This window comes from Mirounga leonina, unplaced genomic scaffold, assembly GCF_011800145.1.
Source record: "Mirounga leonina isolate KUSES-001 unplaced genomic scaffold, KU_Mleo_1.0 Mir_151, whole genome shotgun sequence".
NCBI lineage: Eukaryota > Metazoa > Chordata > Mammalia > Carnivora > Phocidae > Mirounga > Mirounga leonina.
Window position 1 is genome coordinate 77,089,265 of NW_023270377.1, and position 18,673 is coordinate 77,107,937.

Sequence of the window (18,673 nt, forward strand, 5' to 3'; positions counted from 1 at the left end):
TTTGTGTGTGTAGGTGAAATATAAAGAAAATTATCATCAGATTAAGGACAAATATACGACAGTTCTAGAAACAGTGGATTACGACAGAACCAAGAACCTGAAGAATCTTTATAGCAGCGTGAGTTCTTTTTCTCATCTTTGTCTTTATTCTCCTTTAGAGACAATAAAGGAATAGTTGGGATAGGCACCTTACACCAAAGGTTTTTCCAGTTTTTTCAGGGACCTTCAGATTCTTGCTTTATCCCATCAGTAGTCCTAGTTACAGTTCAGTGAGCCCCAGGTGGAATATGGCACCATCTCATGCAATTGACACAAACTCGGGAGCTGCTTCCTTATTGCAGGCAGGTACGGTTGAAGCTACGCTACATTGACCCTGAGCTTGTCCTTCCCTGGCTTCTCCAGGGGCCAGCGGCTTACAGCCTACAAAGACACTCTTTTTTTTCTTTCCTCCTCTGAATTGGTTAATTCAACAAACATTTTTTTGAACTTCATTTTGAAATCATTTTAGATTTACAGAAAAGTTGTAAAAATTGTACAGGGAATTCTAGCATACTGTTCTCTGTAATACAATGATCAAAACTAAGAAAAGCCCTTATAGCTTTTTGTTGTTGTTGTTAAGATTTTATTTAGGGGCGCCTGTGTGGCTCAGTCGGTTAAGCATCTGCCTTCGGCTCAGGTCATGATTCCAGGGTCCTGGGATCGAGCCCCGTATCGGGCTTCCTGTTCAGCGGGGAGCCTGCTTCTCCCTCTCCCTCTGCCTGCTGCTCCCCCTGCTTGTGCACGTTCTCGTGTGTGTGTGTGTGTGTGTGTGTGTGTGTGTCAAATAAAATATTTTTAAAAAGGTTTTATTTGAGAGAGAGAGCACGCATGTGTGGGAGGAGGAGGGGCAGAGGAAGAGGGAGAAGCAGAGTTCCTGCTGAGCAGGAAGCCCCACTCAAGGCTCCCTGCACGCATAGTATTATGGCTTTTAATAAATGCAAAGAGTCATGTATTCACCATCACAATGAAGATGCAGAAAACCTCTCTATCACCTCAAAATTTCCCTCTTGCTTCCCTTCTCTCCCTGGACATCCACAGAGGTATTTTCTGCACCAGTTAAAAACAACAACAACAACAAAAACTTTTAGAAACCTTTTCCAGAATGTCATGTAATTGGAATTATGAAGTATGTAGCCATCCGGTCTGGCTTCTTTCTCTTAGCAAAGTGCATGTATGTACTACACACATTGCTGTATAAACCAGTATTGTTTTTATTGTAGGGTGGTATTCCACTGCATGAATGTACCACAATTGGTTTATCCATTCACAGTCGAAGGAGATGAGTCGTTTCTAGTTTTTAACAATTATGAATAGAGCTGCTATATACATTTGAGTATAGGTTTTTGTGTATATGCAAGTTTTTGTTTCTCTTGAGTAAATAAATACCTAGGAGAGGAGATATTTTTTGAGCTCCCACTAGCTACAAAAAAGTAGGAAAGGATAAATAGATTTTCAGTTAGTGGTTTTCATCCTCCAGGAATTCCTAGACCTATGGGGAATGAACACAGCATCAAAAACTTTGCTCTAACTTACATACCGTAAATGTCACTCTTTGTGGTGTATGGTACTATATGGCTTTACAAATGCATGGTCATGTAGTCAGCATAGTAGTCAAAATAGAGCGAAGTTCTGTATCACCCCATGATAACTGCCAAACTGTGATAAGTACTATGGTAGAGAACAAAATAATGGACTGTGAAATTATGGTCATGGCATTAAACCTATTATTCACTGAGGAGTGCTTGGATCCTACCAAGTATGAAGAGCAGGGGTTATTAAGGAGTGTCTGAAAAAGGCAGATACAGGAAAGATCCCCTCCTCGAGAGCCAACCAGAATGCATTTTTCCATATTCACAAGATGGTTTTTAACCCCTACAGAACCTGTACAAGGAGGCTTGGGATAGAGTGAAAGCCACCAGCTACATCCTGCCTACCAGCACCATGTCCCTGACACATGCCAAGAACCAGAAGCATCTGGCCAGCAATGTAAGTCAAGTGCAAACGTGATAGCCTCCCACCCACACTCTGCCTTCCCCAGGTCTCTGCTCCTAGAACTTTTCTGGCTGATTCACATGTTATATATATTATATGTTTATGTATATTGTAAAAGAAAATCTTAAATTACATGAGCTATTTAGATACAGTATTAAGTCTTATGAACTTTAACCCTTCATGCCTACGATGTTCTTAAGTAAAGCCTTTTATTGTAAAATTCCTTATAACCTTCATTTCAGTCCTAATAAGCCAGTTCCTTTCAGAAAGATAACCTCTTTTAGAGACTTTTACCTCTTAATTGTGAACATTTTACATAGCATTTTAGATCAGTATTACTCAAATCTTTTTTTTTTTGCCCATGACCCACAGTGAGAAATTTATTTTATGATGCAAGTCCACACACACACACACAGCTGAGTGTATTATGGGAGTTCCTTCCAGCAATGTTTTACAGAAGACTACATACTGCTACGCTAAAGGCAATATAGCCTGATCATTTCAATTCTGTTCTATTCATTTAAACGCTAGTGATCCAGTAAATTGATTTCACTACCCTCTAATGGGTCTAATGATACATAGTTAGGAAAAAAGTTTGTTAGACAATATATGGAGTTAATTTCATTTTTACCTGGAGGAAAAACTAATATATGTGATTTTGCCCAGACCCAAGCCTGTTTGGAGGACTGCAGACAGACTAGCCCAAAGGAGCAAACTTCATTTGGGAAGAGAAGTTTTGTATATAGAATTTAGAAAGCTCAGCAGAGGTTTTTTCCTTTAGTTATGAAAAAAGTTATAGAAGCAGGATTTTCAGCAACTTGTTTTTGGAACAAGATGGGGCACAGAGAAATTCTTTAAAAGAAGAATTTCAACAGTAGTTAAAAAAAAGAAAAAGGTGCCTTTGAATACTATCTTCTTTATAACTGAGGAATGGCTTAGATGTAAGGAGCATGTGAGCTAATATTCTAGAAAATTCTGTTGGGAATTTTGGTGGGTTTCCAGTAAACAAAGGGCTTCACTGCAATTCTGACACAAATATTCCCATCTTCCTTTTTTTTTTTCTCTTGAACTAAGATGTGGGCCTCTGAGTAATGAGAATTGTTATTTTATCATGTGCTAGGAGTTTGGATCTTACTCTCTGTAAGGGTCTTCCCTCCTAGTTCATGAAATCATGGAGCATTAATTCATAGGCAATATGGATTAAGAAGCAAAAGTTGGTTTCCCCATAGACATTGGTTACAGTGTATTTTTGGAAAACCTTGTGAAAACTGAAATTCAAGGACTGTGTGTCTCTTAAGCATCAGGCTTGTCAGTTATGAAAAACAAAGAAACTCCTGAGCACATTTTTCATCTTTCACTCATGGTTAAGAAAAGCAAAGTCATTATCACAGAAGAGATTACTTAAAAATTACATAATCTGTAAAATGAGTTAGGTGTAATAGCAGTAGAAGTACTAGTATGGGTATAGACATTTTTACAACAGTAACTAAAATTACTGTTACACAGCAGTTTAAGTTAGCTCTCTACAGTTAGTACTATCAGGTAGAGTGTAATTCTCAGGCTAACCCTGTGGTCCTTGCACTACACCTGTTCCTCTGTGCACAGAGCCCACAGAAGTGCTGATCCCAAGTTGGTTGGATCTCAGAGCTGGGCCCTTCCTATTAAGTCTTTAACAGTTAGAGATCCGTTGCTCTCCAGAACTTTTTCTTCCTCCTTTGTACTTTCTCTCTGTAGGTCAAATATCGAGAAGAATATGAAAAGTTCAAAGCTCTTTATACTTTACCAAGAAGCGTTGAGGATGATCCAAATACTGCACGGTGCCTCAGAGTCGGCAAGTTTAACATCGATGTAAGTAATCCCAAAGGCCTTACTTCAGATCAAGGCTCAGTGGTATAGCCACCCGTCATAAGTCAGAACATTTTCTAGTAATGCACGAGGCACTGACAATGCATATGTGAAGAAGCAAAGTGTTATTTCAGCCATGCTGCTTACCCCACCCCCATGAATCTGTAGAAAGTGTCAGAAAATTCCAGATCCCACCCGATGGCTGTACAGGCATTCCCCTGACTTCTCTGGTGTGTAAGAAAGGCGTTTATTGCCATGATAACTTGCACAGTTCCCTGTATAACTGGCATGTTATTTTATCTTCATAGCGCCTCTACAAATCAGCGTATGAAAAGAACAAGATGAAAATCCACATTGTGCCTGACATGGTAGAGATGGTTACCGCTAAGGATTCTCAGAAGAAAGTCAGTGAGATTGATTACCGCCTCCACTTCCATGAGTGGATTTGCCACCCTGACTTGCAAGTCAACAGCCATGTCCGGAAAGTCACGGATCAGATCAGCGACGTAAGCCCACTGAGCATGAAGGTCCCCCTCCCTGGCCCCGCACAGCCATCCTGAATGGAAGCAGACTCAGCTGTGTCTTCACCTCAGCCTTCTTCCAGTATCACTTTCCTCTGCTCCCATGGGTCCGTCCCTGGAAGCAGGGCTCTGTGGACCGCTGTTTTCATGGCACCCTCAGCCTGATTGCATGATGCCTTTTGATGTTCATTCCATGAAGTCATCCTGGGTCCAGAAGGTGTCCATGTCTTTGGTGTTTAAGTTACTGTCAATTTTTTTTTTTTTTCTGATTCTATCTATCTGCTGCAATCCTTTAGATTATATACAAGGATGACCTCAACTGGCTAAAAGGCATTGGTTGCTACATCTGGGACACTCCTGAAATTCTTCATGCCAAACATGCTTATGATCTACGGAATGATGTGAGTTTGCCTGGTATTTTAGTTTAGTTTAGTTTTTTGGTTTTTTTTTAAGTATATTTCCTTTTATATGTAGTCTAAGTCAAAGGAAGAGTTATGGACATTGTCACAGACCAGCTATGTCTTAAGTGGTGTTGAGGATGGCTGAGCTAGAGAAAGATGCTAAGGAGCAGAGAACAATCCTTTCTCAGTCATGCATGTAGTTTTCCTGTTAAGCAATGCAGTCAAGCTGTCCTGTTGTCCTCTTGTGGAGAAGGGACCCGTGGCTCCTCTCTCTACATTTGGACTATTTCAGATATATTGAGCACATAATTCTCATATTAAGAAAATCTGCTAATTGGGACGCCTGGGTGGCTCAGTCAGTTAAGTGTCTGCCAGGTCATGAATCTAGGGTCCTGGGATCGAGTCCTATGTCAGGCTCCTTGCTCATCGGGGAGCCTGCTTTTCCCTCTGCCTGTCGCTCCCCCTGCTTGTGCTCTCTCTCCCTCCCTCCCTCCCCTCTCTCTCTCTTGCTGACAAATAAGTAAAATCTTAAAAAAAAAAAAAACTTTTTTAAAAACTTAAAAAAAAATCTCCTAATTTGTGAGGTGCTTGTGATGTTATAGACAGGATCTATTTATAAAGAGAGTTTGCCAAGCAAATTAACACTGTAATCAAGATTTCAGTAAAAAAGCTTAAATGAGGGCGCCTGGGTGGCTCAGTTGGTTAAGCGACTGCCTTCGGCTCAGGTCATGATCCCAGGGTCCTGGGATCGAGTCCCACATCGGGCTCCCGGCTCAGCGGGAAGCCTGCTTCTCCCTCTCCCACTCCCCCTGCTTGTGTTCCTGCTCTCGCTGTCTCTATCTCTGTCAAATAAATAAATAAAATCTTAAAAAAAAAAAAAAAAGCTTAAATGTTCCCAGCCTGCTAGAAGGCTCTGGAAGCTCCGTACGACTATAAGCATTAATTATGCAGATTATCATAAAATTCAAATGCCTCCCTGTCGATTGAATAAGTGCTAATGAAAATAAATGTCATGAGTTAAAAGCAACCAAACCCACTGTGAAAGCAGCAATTTCTCATACAGTGAACCATCTAACACAGGCTTATTTTATTCCTCTCGGCAGATCAAGTACAAATCTCATGCACAGAAGACAAGGAATGACTACAAGTTGGTCACTGATACCCCAGTCTATGTGCAGGCTGTCAAAAGTGGGAAACAACTAAGTGATGTAAGTAATGCGGACAGTAATAAAGACGGGGCCGCCGCTCAAGCAGAAGTGGCCTTTTCTAACTGTGAGACCAGAGTCAGCACCTTAGAAAGTACTTAACGATTCTGCTCTTGTTTCCTAACAACCTGGTGCGTTCAGTCACTTCCCAGGGTGGAGGTATCGGTGGTCTCACTCTATGAAATACTCGGTGTTTTAGAGCTTTTTGCTTTGAAGTTGTGTTTTGTATCCTTGTGTCAAGAGCAGCCGTTCTGTCTCGCTGGGGTAGCCTTCGAATAACTTAGAGCTAACTGCGCTAGAAGGAGGGGCGGGCAGGCTCTGAAGGGAGAGATGTGGGTGGAGTCGGGCCTCTACCGCACACCCTCCACGAGGCTCGGGCAGAGCCCCGTCCGTCCTACCCACCGTCAGGTCTGACGCGGAGCGGGCAGAACCCGCGCAAAGGTGCTCTTCCCTCCCCCCCCCAACCCCGCAGGTTAATAAGTAAACGGTAAATCCTACAGGTGGGTTAGGGTGTTAAAACCTATTGTGAGTTGTCTGGGCAAAGGGAAGCAGGCTACTTTTTTTTTTTTAAAGCGAGGCTTGGGTTTCCATTTACTTTGCTGCTTTCCAACAATGCTGCTGCAGTCGAAACCAACCGACTCCTCTCTGCACGCAGGCTGTTTACCACCATGACTACGTCCACAGTGTCCGAGGCAGAGTAGCTCCAACGAGGACAACTGTGGACGTGGAGCGGGCCCTTCATGCATACAAGCTCCAGAGTGAGGTGAGCAGTGCGAACCCAACACAGTGCCCAGCAGAACTCCAAGAGGCAGCCTACAAGGGCCAGGCCAGCGGCTTCTGGGGAGAGCACCTTGGCCTGCGCATTATCTCAGCCTGACCTTGTCCATCGTGAATGCTATTCCGTTCACATGAGTTAAAAAAACAAAGAACCCAAACCGTACATAGTCCGTCTTCTCTCTTGGCTCGCAGGATCATTATACCAAGCAAGCAGTGGGCATTTTTATTTTTTTTATTTTTTATTTTTTTTTTCTCTAAAGATTTATTTATTTATTTATTTGAGAGAGAGAGAGAGAGCAGGAGAGGGGGGAGGGTCAGAGGGAGAAGCAGACTCCCCGCCGAGCAGGGAGCCCGATGCGGGACTCGATCCCGGGGCTCCAGGATCATGATCTGAGCCGAAGGCAGTCGCTTAACCGACTGAGCCACCCAGGCGCCCGCAATGGGCATTTTTAGAGCAGTGTTTACACGATACAATGAAGGAAACCACCCTACTGTCGTCTGCCTCAAAAAACTTAAAAACCAAGATGACAAAGACAAGGCATATAATCACAAAAGACTACTAATAATAAGAGAGAGAGCTAGAAATTACTGTTGGAATTCAGAAGAGAATGAAACTGGATTCCACTCACATATTTCAGATTCCTATTCTGTGTTACCTGGTCATTCTACTTTGGTCTCAACCTTTAATGTTAGTCTCCTGTATTGAATGTTAAAAATAATTTGGTTTTAATTTGGTTTTTAATATTTCAAATACTATTCCTACTCCTGGAACTCCTCCAAAAGACAGACTATTTAAAGATTTTATTTATTTATTTGACAGAGAGACACAGTGAGAGAGGGAACACAAGCAGGGGGAGTGGGAGAGGGAGAAGCAGGCTTCCTGCTGAGCAGGGAGCCCGATGTGGGGCTCGATCCCAGGACCCTGGGATCATGACCTGAGTTGAAGGCAGACGGCCAACTGACTGAGCCACCCAGGTGCCCCTAGACAAACTATTGAAGGTCACAGTCAGAAACTCCTTTCCCGCCTTGTGCCAGGGATAGGAGTATCCTGACCTCTTCCCAGCGTGACATCAAGACACTGTGTTTATGGGGAGGATGGGATTCCAAAGATGTGTCTTATAATTATGACTCTCTTAGGGATTGGTGATGACATGAATATCATCAGGGGTGGAGTTAATGGCAGAAGTGGCCCTGACTACCTGTTTTCTCTATTTTTCCCATTTTCTTGCTAGATACCATGCAGCTAATTGGGCATATGTTAAAAACATAGAAGAATTATTTCCTATGAGCCCCTTCACTCATCGCTCTCTTTTTCGAAAACAATAGGTTAAGAGTAATCTAATTCATTGCCTGACTCTTAGAACTTACTTAATTTCTTCCTGAAATCAGTTTAGTGAACATAAAAACATGAAGTATCTAATTGAAAACCTAACGTGGGCTGCATGTGACTGGTTTAGCTTAGATCAGTTATTTGACGTAGATGTGATTTACCCACTGTTCCTCATTCCGGCAGGGCCTGTACCGAGGAGCTGGCCGGCGCTCTCTGCCTACTGGATATAGGCTTCCAGGAGACACCCCTCACTTCAAACATGCCAAAGACACCCGATACATGAGCAGTTATGTGAGTGGTCTCCTCCTAAAATGGGGTCTGAAGGGGGGGGGCACTAATATTCATTAATAGCCTCTCTGATGCCCTAGTCACACCCTGAAGGTTCAATGTGATAATGACGGGACTACAGAAGGGGAAACTGTTTCCTGGGGGTGCCGTGGGTTTGCAGTTTGGCAGTGTGCCTGTGTAGCCCAGTGGGTTAGCATAGGACTTTTGTGGGATTGCATCTGCATGAACCTTGGCTCACGGTTCATGGCTGTCATGGTGCCTCTACTTCTGTTGGCATTAGCACTGATGCATCCTGAACTATTCCAAGCCATATACCAGAAATGGAGTTTCATACACGCACTGCTGATGTGTGGCCATAGTATTATCTTTAAGATATAACATCATTGTGTATTCCTTTGGAAAAGAAAGGACTTCTTGCCTAACTGCTGGCCAGGCAGGGGCCAAGACCAGGGGCCCAAAAATATGGTTTCCAAAGCAGAGAGTTGCAGGTTTAATCATCTCACGTGCCATTTTTTTAAATCAGTCTAAAAAGCCATTCATCAGTCTCAAAAGTAGTCTCTCATTTCTTCTTTGCATTTCCTAATTTCCTAGCTCTACTGAGACTAAAAATATAGGTTTTTTCTTGTATTTTTTCATACCTGCCTACAAACAGATTTATCTAGGCAACACTGAATTTTTTCCTTTCTGGACCTGGCTTTATTAGCCAAGAAAATAATTTTCAAGGTTCAGATTATTATTGAAATTTTGTCAGTGACTTTTCCTTATACTTAATCCTGGAGAGTGATTTTCGAATGAAAGCAACAGCTCCTTTCTATTTGAGAAATGTAAAGCTACTCTCTGCTTATCCATCAGTGAACTTATTCTGATTTGGTTTTCCAGTTCAAATACAAAGAAGTTTATGAGCACATCAAGGCAAATGGATACACACTTGGCCCCAAAGACGTTCCATTTGTCCATGTCCGGAGGGTCAACGATGTTACCAGTGAGGTACTGTGAATGTTGATTCTGTGGGGGAAATATTGAGTTTCAAAAGACCATGGCTTTGAAATAAGTCAATCAGATAAAGACAATATGATCATATGTGGAATTTAAGAAGCAAAACAGAGGATCATAGGGGAAGAGAGGAAAAAATAAAACAAGACAAAATCATACAGGGAGACAAACCGTAAGAGACTCTTAATCATAGGAAACAAACAGGGTTGCTAGAGGGGAGGGAGGTTGGCGGATGGGGTAACTGAGTAATGGGCATTAGGGAGGGCACGTGATTTAATGAACACTGGGTATTATATAAGATTGATGAATCACTGAACTCTACCTCTGAAACCAATAATACATTGTTAATTAGTTGAATTTAAATTAAAAAAATAAAAATTAAAAAGGCCATGGCTTTGTTTGAAATGCATTAAGAGTCTACTGTATCTTAGTTATAAATTTATACATCAGCAAGGAGTAAGAGGGTCCTTTTAGTTACCATTTTGATACTTGTATCGATTGGCAACGTTTTTCTATATTTGGTAATGCCATTGTAGAGTCCTAATTCATAGATTATAATGAAATTAATTCCCTTTTTGACACTTGTATTTAAAAAATCTTTAATAAATTTGCATTTTAGTCTGACTCATGACCCTAGTTTTCTATATAAATGATTGGTTTGTATATCTGATCCGATCCAGTCATCTGATAGAATGTGGAAGTCTTTGTGCTCAAAATTCTTCACCTAAATAAAATAAGCACCATTTTCTCTTTTTTCCTAATCTCAGCCACTTTCTTTAACCTTAATTGCCCCTCTTATGACTCTTTATGTGGAATATTTGATTGTTGATTAGTCAACAGATGCCCTCTTCTTTCTACACTAAATACCTGGAATGGTTTTTCTTCCAATGTAGAGATTGTATCGACAACTGTACCACAAACTGAAAGATAAAATTCACACAACTCCTGACACACCTGAAATCCGCCAAGTCAAGAAGACACAAGAGGCTGTCAGCGAGGTGGGCATTTTCTTAGGAGAGAGGGCAGGCTGTGGAACCCAGGGAGGAATGTCAACCATTTGGTCTCTGATGTGTGTGTTTCTGGGCATTTTTTTAGTTGATCTACAAATCAGACTTCTTCAAGATGCAAGGCCACATGATCTCAATGCCATACACACCCCAAGTGATCCATTGCCGCCACGTGGGAGACATCACCAGTGACGTAAGCATCTCATAGGGGTCTTTCTGAAGGGCTCTTACCAAGAGGCTGTCTGCATTTAAGCCAACCAGGGTCTTCGAACAGTCTTCTGCGCTGAGTACTTCTAAACTGAGTATATAACTTGGAGGGGAAATTGTGTGGAAGCAGGACCCCACATTTCTCCAACTATGGAAATAGTAGTAAGAGGACCACTTGGGAATATAAGATTTGCTGGCCACTATTCTGCATTCAACACTGAATCATTAGCAGCTCCGCCCTCTACACAGCCTCTGTCCTGGGTCCTGTTCATTATCTTCCTCCTGCTCATCCCCACTCCCAGCCCCTTTAACAACTTCCTCCTGCCATTTTTTTTTTCTCCTTAAATGTTTCTTTATCCTAAAAGACTATTCCATTCAATCTAAGCTTTTCTCCCATCAATACAATAATAACAAAGAGCAGTGTTCTCCTCAGGTCCGGATTGGAGATTAAATTTTAAAACCTCTGATTCATTTGGATGCAAGCAAACTAAGAATAGAGGGTGGGTGTGTTCAACCAAAAAGAAAAGTATTTCAGTATCAAAGTGTCACTGCTCTTATTTGTTCCTGGTTTATATTTACTCATGGCCAGCTGTATTTCTGTTTCTGCCACACAGATTAAATACAAAGCGGACTTGCAGGTCCTCAGGGGAGTGGGCTGCTTCCTGTATGACACTCCCGACATGGTCCGCTCCCGGCACCTGCGCACACTCTGGGTGAGTGCACACCTTCACGACATGTAGCTACGCCCGCACAGCTCCCATACATCCCGTCACCAGCCGCAAGGTGCTGGACAGAAGGAATCTTCGCCTGCCCCTACTTTTAAGGGGAAACTTACCACTAACCAACTTGAACCAGTTGTGACCCACTTAAGCTGATCCATGCCTCTGTGAAAGGTGATGAACTCAGTGAAATGACGGTCATCTTTGTTGGGATGGGAAGACATCCAGGGTACATGAAAGGCCTGCTCAAGTCTCAAATGCCAGCACGTGAAAGATAGTGTGTGACCATGGCATGCAACTGCTTAAATGATCAACTAACTTCTACTTCTGTTGTGTTTTTAAGTCTAACTACCTGTACACTGATAAGGCAAGGAAGATGCGCGACAAGTACAAAGTGGTGCTTGACACTCCAGAATACAGAAAAGTGCAGGAACTGAAGACACATCTGAGCGAGGTAAGGATGCTGAACCTGTCACTATAAAGTGACTTGTTCCTCCGGTGACTGCATTGAGCAAAAAATCCCCTCTGCCTTCAATTACGGAGTGGCTTCCATATCTAAGCAAGTCAGTTTACCTCATTTTGCCTCAGTTTACTTATTTTGTTCCCTTTTGATAAGATGAGGATATTGATACTTGACTACGAAACCGAATTTACTTCAAAACTCCCTCTTCAATCCCTGCTATCAGAAACCCTAATCATAGCAGTGCCATTGGAAAATTCTTTAATGGCTCCCTGCTCTGCTGCCCACTCAACAAAACCTAGACTACTTTGTTTTATTTTCAGTTGGCTCTGAGGCTTTTGATTTATCACAGCTAATTGTGCATAGATCTCATGCTCTCACCTACACTCTTGGTTCCTTTTGACCCCATCTTGTTTAAATGTGTATCCCGTAGTGCCTTGGCTGTAGTAAATGGCCATGTTTGCCAGTGACTCAATGTGCTTTGTACAGGTAAGGGCATTCCACAAATGTAAATGGTCTTTCTTATTATAGGTGAGTTGGCCGTTCTCATTCAACTTCCATTTTGTCTTATGGCCTCATCAGGCTTCACCGAGCTAAGCCACACATTGGCTGTCAGGCCACTTCATTGACTCCCCATTTTCAGTGGTTCTGATGGCTGCTAATTAAGAATCACTTACGCTCTTAGACTTAGAGATGTCCTGGCAAACCAAATATTGCCCTCACTGGGGGATGTGCAGCTTCCTAAACTCCTAGTGAGCTAGAGGCAGAGGATGATTAATTCTTTAGCTTTTACAAATGCTCCATTGAGCCCCTTTGCTTTGCTGAAAGCTTACGTATATTGCTTCAGCCGACACTAGCCCTTAGCCAGGAATACTTATGTTCTTTTGCCTCAGCAAAGTTGTGCTTCTCCACACTGGCTGTGTATCAGAATCACCTGGGAAATATTTCTAGACTACCCATGAGTGGACTCCGACTCCCCAACCTCCCACCAGACTTTCTGATTCTCTGTGTCTGGGCATCTGCATGCTTTTAGCTGCTCCATAATAATTCTAACAGCCAGTGCTGGAAAGCACTGCTTTAAGTGTCACATCTGTCCTCCAGCTGCCACATAATAAAACATCAAATGGCAACTTAACATGCTTATTGGTATCTCTAAAATATCTCTATTTCTCTTGGCTGTTTGGATTCAGAATTATCTAAAACTTTAATTTCTCCTTTTCCCAATTCCTATTGGGATTCTGTGTGTCTTATGCATCAACATTGAGGAAGAAGAATAGCTGCTCTCCAGTAATTCATTTTCTCCCACACTTGCCTCACTGGTAGAATGATGTGAGCTTGATAAAATATTGATCCACTTCTTCTATTTTTTTGAAAGATTTTGAGGAAGATTGGCATTAATTCTTTGAATGTTTGGTAGAATTCACCAGTGAAGTCTTCTGACCTTTTATTTGTTGGGAGGTTTTTAATTATTGATTCAATCTCCTTACTAGTAATTGGTCTGTTCAGATTTTCTGTTTCATCATGATTCAGGGTTGGCATGTTGTATGCTTCCAGGAATTTATCTGTTTCTTCCAGATTGTCCAATTTGCTTAGCACATAATTGTTTATAGTAGTCTCCTTGATACTTTGTATTTCTGTGGTGTCAGTTATAACATCTCTTTTATTCCTGATTTTGAATTCTCTTTTTTTCTTGGTGAGTCTAGCTAAAGGTTTGTCAATTTTGTTTATCTTTTCAAAGGACCAGCTCTTTCATCGACCTTTTATATTTTTAGTTTGTATTTTACTTATTTCGTCCCTGATATTTTTTTCCTTCTTTCCACTAAGTTCCTTGAGGTGTAAAGTTAGGTGGTTTATTTGAGACTTTTCTTGTTTCTTGAGGTAGGCATTGTTACGAACTTTCCCCTTAGAACTGTATCCCATAAGTTTTAGTATGTTACATTGCCATTTGTCTCAAGATTTTTTTTATTTCTCTTTTGATTTCTTCTTTGACCCATTGTTGTTCAGTATCCACATATTTGTGAATTTCCCAATTTTCTTCATGTAATTAATTTCTAGTTTCATCCCATTGTGGTTTGAAAATACGCATGATATGATTTCAATCCTCTTAAATTTACTGAGGTTTGTTTTATGGCCTAACATGCAATCTATCTTGGAAAATGTTCTATGCACTTGAAAAGAATATGTATTCTGTTGCTTTTGGATGGATGTTCTGTAAATATCTGGTCTACTCTATCGTTTAAGGCCAATGTTTCCATATTGATTTCCTGTCTGGATAATCTATACATTGATGTAAGTGGGGTATTAAAGCCCCCGACTATTGTTGTATTGCTATTCTCTGTTTAGGTCTGCTTATATTTGCTTAATATATCTAAATGCTCTTATGTTGGGTGCATAGTTACAAATATTATATCTTTTTGTTAGATTGGCCTCTTTATCATTATGTAATGCCCATCTTTGTCTCTTATTAGTCTGTTTTATCTCATAGAAGTATAGCTACTCCACCTTTCTTTTGGTTTCCATTTGCATGGAATATCTTTTTTTATCCTTTCACTTTCAGTCTCTGTGTGTCCTTATATATAACATGAGTCTCTTGTAAGCAGTATATAGATAGGTCTTGTTTTTTTATTTTATTTTTTTTAAGATTTATTCACCTATTTTAGAGAGAGCAAGCATGAGTGGGAGGGGCAGAGGGAGAAGGAGAAGCTCAAGCAGACTCCATGCCAAGCACAAAGCCTGACAGGGCTTGATACCACCACCCCAAGATCATGACCTGAACTGAAACCAAGAGTCAGACATTTAACCAACTGTGCCACCCAGGTGCCCAGTAGATTTGTTTTTTTAATCCATTCAGCCACTCTGTGTCTTTTGATTGGAGAATTTAGTCCATTTACATTTAGATTAATTATTAATATGTATGTGTTTATTGCCATTTTATTAATTGTTTTCTGGCTGTTATTATAGTCCCTCTCTCTTCCTTTCTTTTGCTCTCTTCCTTTGTGGTTTGATGATTTCTTTTAGTGGTATGCTTATATTTCTTTCTTTTCATCTTTTGTGTATTTCCTGTCAGTTTTTGCTTTATGGTTACCATGAAACAACTTGTAACAACTTGTATTTATAACAGTCTATTTTAAGTTGATAACTTAAGTTTGATCCCATTGTAAAGCTCAACATTACTCCCCCTGCCATGTTTTATGTTTTTAATGTCACATTTTACACGTTTTTTGTCTTGTATATCATAGTGATTTTTACTTCTTTTGTCTTTTAACCTTCATACTGGTGATTAATTCACTACCTTTACCGTATATTTACCTTTCCAGTGAGATTTATTTTTCATATGTATTATTATCACTAATTAGCACCCTTTCTTTTTAGCTTAAAAAAATCTCGTTAACATCTCTTGTAAGGCTGCTTTAATGATGATGAACTCCTTTAGCTTTTGCTTGTCTAGAAAACTCTCTCTCTCCTTCACTTCTGAATGATAATTTGCCAAGTAGAATATTCTTGGTCAGAAGTTTTTTCTTGGGGCACCTGGGTGGCTCAGTCGTTGAGTGTCTGCCTTCAGCTCAGGTCGTGATCCCGGGATCTGGGATTGAGCCCCGCATCGGGCTCTCTGTTCGGCAGGGAGCCTGCTTCTCCCTCTCCTACTCTGCCTTCTTGTGTTCCCTCTCTCACTGTCTCTGTCAAATAAATAAATAAAATCTTTTTAAAAAAAGAGTTTTTTCTTTCAGCACTTGGAATATATTTTGCCACTCCCTCTGGTCTGCAGTTGAAAAATCTGCTGATACTCTTATTGGGGGAGGGTGCGGCATTCCAATGTATGTAACAAGTTGTTTTTCTCTTGCTGCTTTTAATAGTTTCTTCTTTAACTTTTGACATTTTAATTATTATGTGTCTTGATGTGGGTTTCTCTGGGTTCCTCTAATTTGGAACTTTCTGGGCTTCCTGGATCTGGATGTCTGTTTTCTTCCCCAACTGAGGGAAATTAATATTTCAGCCATTATTCTTTCAAATAAGATTTCTGTTCCTTTCTCTCTTTTCCTTCTGGAAGCACTGTGATACAAATGTTAGTCTATCTGATGCTGTCCCACAAGTCCCTAAGGCTATTTTCACTTCTTTTTCATTCTTTTCTCTTTTTGCTGCTCTGGTTAGGTGAGCTCCACTGCCTTGTCTTCAAGTTGACTGATCCTTTCTTCTGCTTTAGCTAGTCTGCTATTGAACCCCTCGAGTGTATTTTTCAGTTCAGTTACTGTATTATTCAGTGACTTCCATTTGATACTTTCTTATATTTCTCACTGTGTGTGACATTCTCACTGTGTTCATTCTTCTTTGCAGTTTGGTGAGCATCTTTATGACTGTTAACTTAAACTCTTTATCAAGTAAATGAACTCCATTTTATTAAGGTTTTTTTCTGAGTTTTATCTTGTTCTTTCATTTGGAACATATTCCTGTTTCTTCATTTTGCTTGACTCTCTGTGTTCATTTCTATACAATAAGTGAAACAACCACCCTTCCCAGTCTTGAAGGAATGGCCTCATGTAGGAAGTGAAACGTGTTGTTGAACCCTGTCTCATCTCTTGGTTGTCTCTCAAACCTTTACGCTTGTGCAAGTAGCCCATTCTATTTTTATTAGTGCTCAGTAGTTGAGGATGTGCCAAGACCATGCAGTGTCCCAAAGGGGAGGGTCTCAGCACCTAGATATAGGCTGACTGGAAGCCAAACCCTCAGGCATCAGCTTTTAAATGTATGCAAATACCTATAATCCTAAGAAACTGCAAACATAAACCCTGCTGGCCACCAGAGCCTGGCAATCTGGAGGTGTCCCCTGGCTGGTAGTCATAGAAATCAGGACTCCAGACCATGTATAATTTCTTTTCTGGGTGAAACCAGCAAGCTGGAGCAAGGCAAAGGTAGAGCACCAAACATAGCATCTACAACCTTTGTTCCTTGTTAGCAGCTCTATAGGCCACTAAATATGTGTCATACCTAAAGTCTATCCCTCATGCCAAAGATCCAGGACAAGCAAAGAGGCCTCCTTCATAGAAAGACTGGAGTATGCTCCAGTCTGCTGTCTGTGCAGTGCCCTTGGGGTGGTAGCTTACCAAGAACTGTCTTTCCAATTTCCATAGTCCTGGGGACCCAGAAATACAAGCCCCCCCAGGCTACCAGCGCCAGGCAATCAAGGGGTATCCCCAAGTTGGCAGCTGCAAAAATCAGGGACCACATGTGTAAAAAGCTTCCCCCCAGGAGATATTAGCACTCCAAAGCATAGCAGAGGGTAAGAATGAAGATAGTAGATGCCCTCTAAGTTCTCTGAAAAGGATTTTGGTCAGCCCCAAGATGCATCTTTAATTAGAAGCCTACCCCTCAAGCTGCAGTCATGATGATGAGCTAACGAGCCTCCTTTCCAGAAAGACTAAGCTCCTGGGTCTGTTGTCTCTTGCCGTGCCCTGGGGGTGGTAGCTATTTAAGAACTCTTTCTTCATTGGTTACAGTCCTGTGGGACCCACAAGTGTAAGCCCTATCAGCCACCAGAGCTAGATGATGTAGCGGTGTCTCCTGGCTGCAGTTGCAAAAATCAGACTCCCAGACAAGACTGTGAGCTCCTTTCTGGGTGACCTTTGTTGTAACAGTCGCACGGCACCAGGAACACAAGCTCCCCTGACCTTCAGAGCCAAGTGACCAAGAGGCGTCCTGGAGGTGGCAGCCACAAATATCAGAATGGATGGAATCTTGCCACTTGTGACAACTTGAATGGACCTCAAGGGCATTATGCTAAATGAAATAAGTCAGAGAAAGATAAATATCATATGACCTTTCTTATACGTGGAATCTAAAATACATATATATGGTGGTTGCCAGAGATGGGAAGTAGTGGGTGGGAGAAATTTAGCTTAAATAAACTGAATTTTAAAAAATACTGATCGAAATTACTCTTCTGGATTCAGAAGGTCTTTGGTAGAACCTCTAAATCTGTTTTAATAAGGACTTGGGGTTTTTACAGATCAGGAAAGTTTGGAAAACACTGTTTTAGTAAAAAGTTTGATGGCAAAAGGAAAGTAGAGTTCTTGACTTTTGAATTGTCTTTGAGTTGTGTAGATTCTTGACTTTTATACCTCATAGTACTAGCAAGCAGGGGTGTTGTCCCAGGAAGTATAAACAGGGAGGTGTGGGGGGGATGGGCTAGATGGGTGATGGGTAGTAAAGAGGGCACTTGATGTGATGAGTGCTGGGTGTTTTACGTAAGTGATGAATCACTGGCTTCTACTCCAGAAACCTATATTGCACTCCATGTCAACTAAGATTTAAATTTAAAAAAAATGAAGAAGCATCAACAATGCATACCTAAGTATGGGGGAAATATGATACAAAGAAAATTATAGAAATGTCATGGGAGAGTTGGGTTTTAGTTCCAGATTTGCTTCCAGTTTGCTGTGTGACCTTGTATAATTCACATGTTCAATACCCCAATTTCCTGGGCTAGAGAATTGGAGTAGATGATTCAGGGTCCTTTTGACCGTAAGATCCTATGAGTTTGTTGACTTGCTTTATTTGAAATTTAGCCTGGAAGAAATAGTAAATTTTTATTTAGTTTATCTCTTTTCTTTCAGAAGTAATACAAAAAACAACCCCAAGTAGATGAGCTACATTTTGTTTCAACTCATGCTTGTATATAATTTGTAGTTAAAGAAATAGACATGCTTACAGTTGTGACAGTTGCCTACATATGTATATACATATTATTTCCTATATTTTATCTGTTCAACTGGTATTTATATCTATGATTAGAATTTATTTGCTATCCATTTGTACTTCCTAGTTTGCTTCATTATATTAAGCTCCCTCAACATTTATCAGAGGACTACTGCTTTTCAGATCTTTTATCCAAATA

General features: G+C 40.9%; 1 protein-coding gene across 17 annotated transcripts in view; it reads left to right on the forward strand.

The window, feature by feature from the left end:
• Positions 1–18,673, forward strand: part of NEB (nebulin) — a 200,570-nt gene that overhangs the window by 130,781 nt on the left and 51,116 nt on the right. For all 17 annotated transcript variants that reach the window (XM_035008051.1, XM_035008034.1, XM_035008039.1 and 14 more), the window contains 13 exons: positions 14–118; positions 1,918–2,025; positions 3,766–3,879; positions 4,185–4,382; positions 4,694–4,798; positions 5,902–6,006; positions 6,659–6,766; positions 8,294–8,401; positions 9,278–9,385; positions 10,285–10,389; positions 10,487–10,591; positions 11,220–11,318; positions 11,668–11,778. In XM_035008051.1, the coding sequence (XP_034863942.1) occupies positions 14–118; positions 1,918–2,025; positions 3,766–3,879; positions 4,185–4,382; positions 4,694–4,798; positions 5,902–6,006; positions 6,659–6,766; positions 8,294–8,401; positions 9,278–9,385; positions 10,285–10,389; positions 10,487–10,591; positions 11,220–11,318; positions 11,668–11,778 (1,479 nt within the window). The remainder of the gene's footprint in view (positions 1–13; positions 119–1,917; positions 2,026–3,765; positions 3,880–4,184; positions 4,383–4,693; positions 4,799–5,901; positions 6,007–6,658; positions 6,767–8,293; positions 8,402–9,277; positions 9,386–10,284; positions 10,390–10,486; positions 10,592–11,219; positions 11,319–11,667; positions 11,779–18,673) is intronic.